Source organism: Zingiber officinale, chromosome 1B (assembly GCF_018446385.1).
Source record: "Zingiber officinale cultivar Zhangliang chromosome 1B, Zo_v1.1, whole genome shotgun sequence".
In the NCBI taxonomy this organism is placed as follows: domain Eukaryota; kingdom Viridiplantae; phylum Streptophyta; class Magnoliopsida; order Zingiberales; family Zingiberaceae; genus Zingiber; species Zingiber officinale.
Window position 1 is genome coordinate 100,993,540 of NC_055986.1, and position 12,971 is coordinate 101,006,510.

General features: G+C 35.4%; 3 protein-coding genes across 3 annotated transcripts; 1 reads left to right on the plus strand and 2 right to left on the minus strand.

Moving 5' to 3' along the window:
- Positions 1-2,516: 2,516 nt before the first annotated feature.
- LOC121970402 (uncharacterized protein At1g01500-like) lies at positions 2,517-7,553 on the minus strand. The gene is made up of 2 exons (XM_042521115.1): positions 6,655-7,553; positions 2,517-3,030 (listed from the first exon to the last, which is right to left on the minus strand). Exons 1-2 carry the CDS (start codon positions 7,384-7,386, stop codon positions 2,785-2,787), a joined length of 978 nt encoding a protein of 325 aa, XP_042377049.1. The 5' UTR covers positions 7,387-7,553; the 3' UTR covers positions 2,517-2,784.
- A 1,962-nt stretch (positions 7,554-9,515) lies between these two features.
- On the minus strand, positions 9,516-10,365 carry LOC122040488. The gene is made up of 3 exons (XM_042599820.1): positions 10,273-10,365; positions 10,041-10,172; positions 9,516-9,989 (listed from the first exon to the last, which is right to left on the minus strand). The coding sequence occupies exons 1-3, from the start codon at positions 10,363-10,365 to the stop codon at positions 9,516-9,518; spliced, it is 699 nt and encodes a 232-aa protein (XP_042455754.1).
- Positions 10,366-11,555: 1,190 nt separating this feature from the next.
- On the plus strand, positions 11,556-12,853 carry LOC122040495. Its single transcript, XM_042599833.1, has 2 exons — positions 11,556-12,168; positions 12,378-12,853. Exons 1-2 carry the CDS (start codon positions 11,556-11,558, stop codon positions 12,851-12,853), a joined length of 1,089 nt encoding a protein of 362 aa, XP_042455767.1.
- The last annotated feature ends 118 nt before the right edge of the window (positions 12,854-12,971 follow it).

A 12,971-nucleotide genomic window follows, 5' to 3' on the forward strand; every position in this document is an offset into this window, starting at 1 on the left:
CCCGAGCCCTAGGTCCCCGACGTCGATCCCTTGCCTCTGCCTGTCGACGTCATCCTTGCCGGCCGACGAGAGCCAAGGGAAGCCGATCTCTTCCTCACGCGATTTCCTCTCCTCTGACACCCTCTGTCCTAGCCTCCAGCCGCGTGCCCTAGTCGATCTTGGAGGTAAGTTAGTTGGTCACTCATCAGGAGCAGTGATGGTAGAGTGCACGGTTGTCACAGCCCTACCCACTCGGTCTCACCATTGTGTGTGAGATGGCTGACTGACGTCAGGGGTGACCATGACATTGGCATCATATGCATGATGCATTTATTGCTTGTGTTTGTCGCATTTACTTGCTGCATTTATATGGATGCATATGATTGACATGCATACAGGATTTATGACACTTTCGGTCTGACGACCCTGTTATACTTATACCCTGGTCCTGCTTAGTACAGTTTTTTCCTTCTTATTTCAGTTGCATTTATCCTTCTTGTATTAGGAGACTGTACGCATAATTAGTGATGGTTGTTATTTTCTTTATTATGCATATCAGTTGTTACCCTCTGAGTGTTGGACTCACACCCTCTTTCGTTGCTATTTTCAGGTTGATGCTGTCCGGAGAGTTCCAGTCGCTAGTCCCCCGCAATCCACGAGGACGTGTGTTGATCTTGTGGTTTTCTTTATTAGACTATGTTTAGACTTATTCTGTTTTGATACTTTGCATCTTGTATGGATTTTTACTTGTCGATGAATTTTTATTCGATATGATGCTCTACATGCCTGCCTAGACGGTAGAAGAGGTGAGTTGATTTTATCGTCGGATTTGAGCTTTATGGGTGTAGTGGAGTAGGACATCAGTTTTGTGCTTTATGACTGTAGTTGAGTAGGGTTATTTTTGAGTCTTCTTATCATTGCTTTAGTTGTTCACTATTAAACTGAATGGATGTTTGGATGTGTGTTATGTTTTATTATTATTATTGTTCCGGTCGTGTTGGCCGATGTATATGTGGCCCTGGAGGCAATGTATAAAGTTTCAGATTATCAGCCGTACATGGGAGATGCTGTCGAAATTTCTTCGGACATGGACTCCCTCGGAGCGTGACAAAGAAGTAAATAATAAAAAATTGAAGACAATAGAAATTTTAGGATAGTTAACCTAATGTATAGTAAAAAATGATTATCTAAATTTAATAAAGTAAATTATTTATTTTAAATTTTAAATATAGTGATAAGAAAATTTGATATAGGTATTCTTAACATGAAAAAGAATGTAATTTGACTTTGGATTCGTTGGAAGTTCAAGTACTATTTAATAATTAAATAGGACACAAATTATAAATTACAAATTACAAACAGAATACAAGAAATGTATTTTAAAAAAAATAAAATAAAAAATGTTGATACCAAAGGAATTAATGAACTACGACTTTAATTCCCTTTATACTCTAGTCAATTTTTTTTTTAAAAAAAAACTATAGTTCTGAAATTTTAAATATTATATATATATATATATATATATAATATTAAATCGCTATGAACCGAACCATAATTATAAGAGTTGATATTTTTTGAACCCAACCAAACCGTAGTTGACAAGGTCGGGGTGGGGAGTTAGGAGGAGTGCAATAAGGCTGACTGGGCAAACGAGTGTGATCGCAGCAAAGCGTGGATTTACAAGATGAGATTGAAAATGACACGGTGGGCATCTAGGCGAGACAAGGTTGACTATGAGTGTGCGGGTGGGTGAACATGTGAACGAATGAGGTACATACGACAACAAACACAAACGGAAGACAAAATGCATTTATTCTCCCTATCAACATCTCTCTTAACTTCCTTCACTAGTAAATAGAGTCCAACAAAATCCTTAGGAGGAAAAAAAACTTAGCTGCGAACAAGCAAAGTGTATCACGAAGTCGATCAGGTCAATTATGCAAGATGGTTCAATTGAATCGATAAGGGAGTGTGGATTGGTCGAGCAAGTTAGTCGGTTAAACGAACTAGTTGAATTGCATAAATTAATAATAAGTAGACTACTCAGGTTAATCAAGCTAGTCAGTGAGAAGCCTGTTCAAACCAAATAGATCAGTTTGGGGTGTTTGGATCACACAATTCGATATGGTCTGCTTCATAATAACTTCTGCATCTACTTTCTCTTCCATGGATAGCCACAAAAGAAATATAAAATCTTTTTAGATTAAATTAATTAAACTCATTTGTTACCAAATTCTTTCATATTATTATATTTTTAAAATATATACTTTTAACCAAAATAAACATATTTGTTTGAATCTAATCGAAAACTGTGACCATGGCAGTTCATCATCTTAAAAAGAATGATTATTTAGAGGGGGAAAAAGAAGAAATTCCCAACTGGAATCTGAAATACACGATTGGCCAAACCAATCAAAATCCATAAAATTCAAACAATGACTGGAAAATTTGGGGGGCAATTAAAAGTATGGGATATATAGCCTTAGGACGACAGACTTACGAACAGCTTGAAATTTAACATTAATTAATCTGTGTCGAAAGGAAAATGGATCTCCATTGTATATTTAGTTCAGTCTATCCACATGGTATCTATGAGGGTCTTTTTATACTTCACACAGGTATTACAAAAGACTTCTATATGCATAATGAACAGCTTCCATGAGCATTTATAGGAAAACAAAATTTTTTTTAAGCATTCTATCTCAGGAACCTACCAAACATGGAAAAGGTGCAACTGTAAAGGCAAAACTTTCTCGTAGTATAAAACCGACCTCGAAGCAAAGACCGTAGAATTGGTCTAGAAGACTAGAAGGATGTCAAAAGAATCGCCTTTTTGAAGTTAGTGGTGGTGGCCCGGTACGAACGCATAAGAAGTCCAACGCCAATTCCTATTCCAACACACATTCCCAATCCTATTCCAACACCGACTCTTACACCAGCATTGAACCAGGTCAGTTGCCCATCGTCCTCCTCGGAGTACCAACCTCCAGGATAGTAGTAGCCATGCCTTTCGTGTATACTCAAATCACATTCATTAGTTTCCTCTGCAAGCTGCAAAAAGTAAGGTTGACCAACAACGGCTTATTACGCTAGATGTCAAAACCTTCAGAAACTAAGATATTTAACTTTTAGAAACCTTCAGAATCCTATATTTAACTTGGATGGTTACGCCACTGCTTCCTGATCATTCTACATATTCGGAAGGCTGTAAATTCCTATTCTGGAAACTTCCAAAAAGAAAATGGATAGAAAGAAGGGGAGTAAGGGAGGAAAAGAAGAGAAATCACATTCATCTGATTTGGTATAAGGAAAGGAAGATGCACCAACAAATGACTAATGTGAAGGAAAATAAAGTATAAATTCTCGTCCATCTTTTTCTCCCTTGTTAATCCTTTGCCTACCCGTCAAACGAAACTTAGCTGAAGGGGGGTGTCAAGTCAATCTGCGTCAAGGCCCCCCTATTAAGCTGCAGAAATCTGGCAGGAAAAATATGTTCACAACAAAAACCAGCAAATAACCAAAGCTCGATACGATCTACAACTAGTGGTCAATTCCAAGCAAATGTGAATAGGTAGAATATAATCAATAGAGTACACGCTGTGAGGAACAACTAAGAGGACCAAGGTTGGAATCCCACTATGAATATTTTGGAATCCGGCTTCTAAGTATGCATAAGCTATGTTTCGGATTTACCCGGTAGGTGAATTAGAGGGGAAGACCATCTACCTATTAGTACACACTGCTTAGAAAGCAATATCTGAACATGCCCCAACTATATTGGTCAGCTGACTCGTGGTCTGAGTAATCCAAGGTAAGAGTAGTCAAATTTGCGATATTCCAGAACTTATTCCTAGGCTCTCAGGAATAAACAAACAGGAAGAATGACTTGGTGACAAATTTTCCCTCCTAGAAGATACCACTATATATACATGCAAGACAGAAACACCAAGGGTCAAATACTCTAATGCCTCTAAAAATCTGCACAGAAAACAAGGCTCAGGCTGCTCAAATGGATAGATGACTAGCTCGGGTCAATGCTTTAAAGATGACCTAGATGGGTTATCGTTAGATTCATAAAAGTCTAGTTTGGATTACCCTTCATAAATCGAATGCACCTAATTTTTTCAGTAAATGTTCCTAATTCTAGCATACCTGATGAGCATGATGAACACAAGAAGTGTGGAAGCAGTAAACAGACTCTGAAATGAAGAATTTCCATTCTACGAGGTTAGTAGTCCAGTAAATGTCCTTCAAACGTTTATGTTATGACTGGGTTTCCTTAAATTTTTCTCATGGCCATAATTAAATTTGACTATGGTCTCTTACGTTTCTTTACACAAACGCCCTGTATTCAATCTTTAGATGCATAGTGGTCAATGTCAGCTATTTAATTTCATACCCTACGCTCAAGACATTATAACTTATATGCATTAGGCTCTGTTCTGAAAATTTCAAAAACAGAAGTAGGGTACATAGAACTATAGAAGTATATAACCGATTCTATTTTAAATTTCATATATATTTTAGTACTATATGGCATTTTCACTGGTCAATAATTCAAAGGGTCTTGATTTACACATTCCAATACTTATGCTAAGGGAAAGGAAATTACCTAATTGCATCTCTATGCAGGATTGAACCCAGGTATGAAGGGTAATAAATTTACCTTTATCTGTGTTTTTTCATTCCATGTCTCTAGACTTTTCTTTTTTGAACTTTCATGTTGTTTATTAGTTTATTTCAGCAGTGAACAATATGGTATTTTCTTCTAAACTAGAAAGCATTCCAAAGTCATAAATAAAGCTTGACTGCTGGTTGCCCTATAAATGAAACATTTTAAGATATTTCAAGTGTAATTATGGCCTGATCGTAGGAAATTTTTTATTCCCTTCAAAGCACATTATAAGCAATCTCTCTTTTGTGTTTGATTATATATGATCAATACCCAAACTTCTATTTAAGAAATGTATGCACATTAGCTGATCTCCTGAATGTTCTCTTAATATTGCTGAAGTCTCCATGCATTAACTTTTATTCAGTCTACAACTTTCATTTTAAATTTTAGCCTCAGTGGCTTACTTTGAGCATTAGTTTTGATTACATTTATTTAAATATTGTAATAAACAAATGGGAAAAAATGATAAAGCATATGCACAGGTGTGAGGGTGATGACTCAATGTATATTAGCATATTCCTATGCAGGTTTTCTTTAACCTTTAGTTAATGCTTTTGTCCTAAATCTTGTGGAACTTCTATCATATTTTACCAAAGTAAAATTAACTAAATTCCTGTCAACAAAATTAGATCACGATTGGCCCCTTTGAAACCCCAACTCATCAAAAGTGATAGTCAGAGTTTGATAGAATCAGACAAAACCAAACTTAAATTGATCAAAACTCGTTGGGATTCATCAAGTTTGAAGATTATCAATAATGCAAAGTTTATTCACATTGGCTTTTATTCGAAATTGTGGATTCAACTAAAAATTTCAAAACAGAAACAGGAATGAATATGGAGAACCGTATTAGAAAAGGAAGGATCTTCTTGTCAAGCAGGGGAGGGGGTGGTAGTAGGAGGGGAAGGGATTGTGAGTTGAGAGGACAGCATGAGGGGTGGAGAGGATGTCAACCTCACATTCATATTTCTGCTTGAACCATGCATTCATAACCATGACTTGCTTGAGGCTAAAATATGATTTTAGACTCACAGAGCAGGTTGTATGGTCATTGATTAGGAAATAAAAAATGTAGATTATTATCTTTGTGCCACAATATACAGGATTTCTATTCCTGTTTAAGTATACAAAAATGCGACGCTAAACTATAACTTTATTTCCTGACTTCTTTTGTAAGTTAATCTATGATAAGGATCAAGCCAAGAAGAAGACATAATGCTAATCATAATCAAGCGAATTGCATAAAACATATACCACTATGAACAACTATGCTTATATTCATATTTCTAGGCTCCAAGTAACATAGATTCTGAGTTGATTAAATTTCTAGCCATGTCAACTCAATTTTATTTTTGAAACAAAAAATAAGAGAGATTAAAATTAGAAGAAAAAAAGTAAATACTCATTTTATTATTTTAAAATTCTTGCTTATTTTTTCCTAACCAATCCCACCAGTTTCAATTGTCAATTCCAAATTTAACAACAGTATTAAGGACCTAGAAAGCCCCTCTAAGAATTAATAGACTCGCTATGTAGCATGAAATTAGCAAGGCCCTGTGCAAATTTCAAGATGTTGTGCAAACAATACTTAAACCATTCACATTTTGCACGAGATGACTTAGTTATCTTATGGTTTACTAAAAGAAAGTATTCTGTTAGGGTATTAACAATGCAAGTGAGCACAATACAAGGCAAGGCAAACTCAAGCCTACAACATGAGGAGTTGATTGATCATGCCCAAAGAACAACGTCCTCATGGTCTAATTTGGATTAATAGACTTAAGGATAATACCTAACACTGATGATGCATTCACATGGAAAATCTAATAGGTGTAAATTGGATGTAGACAACTCGATGACCAACCACTTTCAAAGAAAAAGGTGACAGATTATTCACTACTCAAAGGATATATAAATAAATAAATATTTCATTCTACAAGAAATAAACGAACAGATGATATCGAACTTCTTGGAATAGGGATCCGAACGACTCTACTTACTGATGATGATGCCCTTCGAAGAACTAACTCTTGATGACCTGAGGTTTCTTCATCCTCTGGAATCGAGTCAAGATTTCCAGGTCTAACAGCCTTCCTCCTGCCACTTAGCTGCACAGTCTGCGTCAAGATCACCGGCACCGTTGCAAAACAGCCAGCCACATAGACCTCAAAAGAGGGTGAAAATATCCCGAGTCTGGACTGCACGAAAGCAGACGCTCCAGTTGAAGCTGCCGAGTAACAGTCCATGCTCCATCCGTTTGGATTCTTATCGGGCGAATGATGTTGGTCGAAACTGACGGATGAATTGTTCAGAAGCGCCTCCGTCCTCCCCAGAGAACCGCGCAGCAGTAGGTTGCCCCGATCATCGCAGATTTGAAAATCAACCGCTTCGGCGATCCGCACGGAATCAGTGCTCACATAAGTTACTTCAGCAGCGTCATGGTCCAGGCGATCGCGACGGAGGGAAAGAGAGGTAGGATCGGATGAGGGGACGCGTGCACTGTTGATCTCGATGACGGCGCCCACATCGCGACGGAGGTAGGAGAGGGTAACCTGGGGCGGAACGGCGTCGACGGCGCAGGGGTAGACACGGACATAGAATAAGCGAATCTCGAGCCACGAAGAAGGCGAAGGGGGCGGAAGGGAGATGCCTCTAGGGCAGCCGGAGTTAACTCTGACGGTCCTCTGGGGAAGAGAAAGGCCCTCGTCCTCCGCCGGTGGCTGATCTACCATCACCGCGAAACGGAAGACCTCAAATCAATCAGCAGGAAAAAAAAAACTTCAACTATCTTTCCTTAGTTTCGCAACAAGAATTAGGGATCTTCCAATCGGAAATCGGCAGAGAGCCAAGCAATGAGAAAAATGACGGGAGCGATAGAAATAACAACAATTTTATATTTATAGCCTTCTTGAAAATTTTCTTGCATATTTCAAATGAAAGAAATTCTAAAAACAAATAGCTGTATTATGCGGCAAAACTTATGTTTACTTGGATGGAAGTACTTTGATGTAAGTGTTGGACAAAACAATGTTGTTGGGCTTGAGCGGATATGGTTTCTATCAAGTGATGAAAGTAGTATGTACAATGTTGACAGAACGAGCTGAGGGTTGACAGAGAGATCGATCGGATGAGTTGATAGGCCGAACAGTGAAACACCCATGGTTTTATTCCATTTGAGTAAATTTTATCTCGACCGGTCCGACATTCAGCATGTGTAAATCGTGTCAGTACATGATCAACTTAGTTGAGTGCAATCCGAGTTCTAAATTTGTATCCACACGTGAAAAAATTTCTTTTCATATATTTATTCACATCCTCAATATATATATATATATATGAAGTAATATAAATTAATCAATATTTTTTTTTATTCATTTATATTCAACAGTAAGTAAGATAGTACCAAGAAGAAAAGAAGAAAAAAAAATAGAAAAAGAAAAAGATGGGCAAGTGATAGAGTCTTCTCATATATAATTTGTGAGAATTCTTTTATTCTATCTTTCCGTTCAAGTAATTGGACTTTTTTTGTGAGAATTTCTAGATAATATCGAGAGACCATGCATTTGCGTGTTGACACCTATCTGACTAATTCATAATATTTTTTTTTTATTTTATATTATATTGACTTAGAGTTTCTTAATGAAGATAAGCTTACACTTAACCACATTTAATTAATTTTGTCTTTATTATACGTTTGGTTGATTTATCAAGCAAGATAAAAGGTTTATCTTAAATGCGTTGGATTTGAAACTACAAGTACACAATTTGAGGCGATAAATTCTAACGGATATTGTTGGTAAATCTTCAACGCTATTTAATCCGATTTCAATATAACCTTAGGCGAAACTGAAAGAACGGTTTTTCTTACATATAAACGTAAAAAGTAGAGGTACTAATAGACCAAGAATATGGGAGAGAGCATCCATAATGAGAGTTTCCAATGTAGATGTGGCATAAGAGAGGAAGCTCCCTTCCATATTGGGAGGGAGTTCCTCATTTTGGGGAAGAAATCATTATTTTTCTTTTTATTTTTTAATTAATTTGTTTTTAATTTAAATTAAAAATTATAATAAATTTTTTATTTGGGTATTGTATTTCAAATAATATAGTTTATTTTTAATTACTAATATTATTTAATGGTAATTTATAAATTTAAATTTTATTTATAGATAAGATAAAATATAATGGAAAAATACATGACTTATAAAAGAGTTGTTTAGATTTTTTTTTATAATAGGGAGATATGTAAGAGTTTTTATTTTTGATATGATGTTGATTTGACATCAAGAAAGCTTTTAGAGAGCTCCCGTGACTATAGATACCTTAAGTAGTGGAGGTAACAAATCAACTAAGGTGCGTTAAGAGCATTTCTAACCGGTGCCCTTTTATACCATTTTGGTGTAAAAAGGGCATCATATCCTCTCCAATGGTGACCCCAAAAATTGCACCAAAATGGTGCAAGTAGAGATTTTTTTAATATAATATATCATAATAGGCAAGTTATATTTAAAATATTTTTAAATATTATAAATTAATATGATTTAATTTAATTTAATTTATTATATAAATTTTATATATTATAAATTTAATATATAAATTTCAATTAAATATATATTATAAATTTTAATATTTGTTATGTTGCTAAGATTATAAATATATTAAAATTTATAATATTGGTAATTTCATAACAAACACACAATTAAATATTTAAAATTTCAAAATACATAACATTCCATCCTACAATTTAAAGATGCTACAAACACTAAAGTAAACATCCTACAATTTAAAGATGCTACAAACACTAAAGTAAACATACATTTAAATAACTGCAATAACATTAGAATACTAAACAAATCAATGTTTAATATTCTGGAAAATCACCTCTTAATAAACCACCGAAATAATCATAAAATTTACCAGAACCATTCAAAGGATCTTGAGATCCTTGTTCTTCTTCTTGAGACGAATTGATCCTAGATCCTTCTCCTTGATGTGGAATTGATTGAGATTTTTCGTTTTCAGTCCTCTTTTGCATAATTCTGACTTGTTCACCGCGAATAAATTCACGCATTATCGGATCAGCAATGGTATTCAAATCTTTGAATAAAATTTTATTCTCTTCCTTGAACATAGCAACATTGGTACTTCGATCCAACGCTGCAACAAGTTCGTCATTCTGTGAAACCATTTTACTGAATTGTTGTTCATTCTTTCTCTTCAGTTTTGCTTTCTTCACCCCAATAAGTTGTTTAGTTGAAGTACCACCACTGTCTGAATCAGTGATGTTAAGATTAAACGAAGAGACATGTGGAGATGAAGGTGAATAAACATCTTTCTCGAGATTATATGATTGAGAATAATCAGCTTGAGCAGTTTGTCATTGCACTCTTGTAGATGCAGCTTTGACGTTGTCACTGTTGAATTTCTCAATACCTTGAAGAATGCTCCACACATGTCCAAATTTGAAGCCCTGTGAGTAATTAGGATCTTGTATTAATAACATCTGAGCACGATTCATCTGTAAGAAAATAATACAATTATGAAACAAAATTAATAACTAAATTAGATATTGAAAACAACTTGGATAGTCTACAAAAGAAATAATGAAAACAACTTACAATATCTTCTTCTGATGCTCCACTTGGATTCAATTCTTCGATTTGTCGTATGCAACCCTTCAATTTGGAAACAGCAGCAATGATAGTATTCATCCTTTTTTGTAATGATCTTCTTGGTCGCTCAGAATTTTTAAAATTTGGATCTTGATTATACTCTATCTCAACTCTTGCCCAAAATTGATCCTTTTTTTGGTTGATTCCTATGATTGGATTTTGAGAAATATGAAGATAAACATGACATAAATGTTTATCTTCTTCAACTGAGTAGGATGATGAACGAGAATTCGAACTCATTTTTTTCAAGAGTAAAGGTGTATTGTGATGGCCATGTCTAGTATGCCATTATATAGGAAACAATTATGTGCATTGTATAAGATTTGTGTGTGCATTAAAAAGTTTGTGTTCATTATGATGTCCCATCTCCTGAAATAATTATCATGGTGTGTGCATTGTGTTGTCCCGTCATCTGCAAAATTAAAAAGTGTTGTGTTCATTGTGATGTTCCATCTCCTGAAATAATTATCATGGTGTGTGCATTGTGTTGTCCCGTCATCTGCAAAATTAAAAAGTGTTGTGTTCATTGTTATGTCCCATCTCCTGAAATAATTATCATGGTGTGTGCATTGTGATGTCCCGTCACCTGCAAAATTAAAAAGTGTTGTGTTTATTGTGATGTCTCATCTCCTGAAATAATTATCATGGTGTGTGAATTGTGATGTCCCGTCATCTGCAAAATTAAAAAGTGTTGTTCATTGTGATGTCCCATCTCCTGAAATAATTATCATAGTGTGTGCATTGTGATGTCCCGTCACCTGCAAAATTAAAAAGTGTTGTCCATTGTGATGTCCCATCTCCTGAAATAATTATTATGGTGTGTGCATTGTGATGTCTGTCACCTGCAAAATTAAAAAATGTTGTGTTCATTGTGATGTCCCATCTCCTGAAATAATTATCATGGTGTGTGCATTGCAATGTCCCGTCACCTGCAAAATTAAAAAGTGTTGTCCATTGTGATGTCCCATCTCCTGAAATAATTATTATGGTGTGTGCATTGTGATGTCCCGTCACCTGCAAAATTAAAAAGTGTTGTGTTCATTGTGATGTCCCATCTCCTGAAATAATTATCATGGTGTGTGCATTGTGATGTCCCGTCACCTGCAAAATTAAAAAGTGTTGTGTTCATTGTGATGTCCCGTCACCTACAAAATTTAAAAGTGTTGTGTTCACATTATAAATACACACCATAACTGAAAACAATTCAATCACATTCTTCATCTCAAAAAATGAGTGCTAGATATGAAGGTACATCAAATTTATCATCCTCAAGCTCTGAAGATGATGATATATTTGAAGCACACAAAAGGCTTATCACTCAAGCGATCTACCGCAACAATCAGGTCATTTTGAAACATCCGAGTGAAGAAAGCGACAAAGGCAAACATCAAGGATCTATTCCTGGTCACATAGTGATCAATCGTAATAGAGAAGCTGCTGATCGTAATCTATTCAATGATTACTTTGCCGAAAATCCTACATATAATGCTGCAATGTTTCGAAGAAGATTCCGAATGGGAAGAAATTTATTTATGCGTATTTTTAACGAGGTTAGTAATCATGATAATTATTTTGTGCAGAAAAGAGACGGAGTTGGAAAACTTGGTTTGTCAGGTTTACAAAAAATGGCAGCTGCATTTCGAATATTGGCATATGGTGTACCGGCAGACGCTACTGATGAGTACATCAAAATAGGAGAATCAACTGCCATAGAAAGCGTGAAAAGATTTTGCCGTGCTGTTGTTGAAGTATTTGGAGGTCAGTACCTGCGATCACCCAATGCTAATGATGTTGCCAGGCTTCTTCATATTGGTGAGCAACGTGGTTTTCCTGGAATGTTGGGTAGTTTAGATTGCATGCATTGGAAGTGGAAAAATTGCCCAACAACATGGGTTGGGCAATATTTCGGGTTAGTGGAAAGCCAACAATTATTCTAGAAGTTGTAGCTGATTATGATCTTTGGATATGGCATGCATATTTCGGTTTACCTGGATCTAACAATGATATTAATGTATTGGAGTCTTCTCATCTTTTTTCTAACCTTGCTCAAGGTATTGCTCCCCCTGCTCGTTATGTCATTCAAGGAAAAGAGTACAACATGGGTTACTATTTAGCTGATGGTATATACCCAAAATGGTCTACACTTGTTCAAACAATTCAAGATCCACGTGGTACAAAGAATAAATTGTTTGCAATGAAACAAGAGGCATGTAGAAAAGATGTTGAGCGAGCATTTGGAGTACTCCAATCACGCTTTGCAATTGTTGCAGGACCTTCACGTTTTTGGCAGAAAAATATTTTACATGATATAATGACTTCATGCATTATTATGCATAATATGATCATTGAAGATGAGCGCGATATGAATACCTCAATTGTTGAGCAAGGTGAAGTCTCGTCGGCTGCAGATGTTGATATAGCAATAGATGACAATACCCGATTTCAAGAGTTTCTTGCTAGACATGAAGGAATCAAAAATAAAAATGCTCAATTTGACCTTAGAAATGCATTAATTGAGCATTTGTGAGAACAATTTGGTAATTCTGATAATTAAGGTTCATAATGATATATTATTAATGAAGTGTTAGTTGTCTGGTGAAAATATTTTTAAAAAATTATCTAAATTGTTTATGATTGTGTATTAT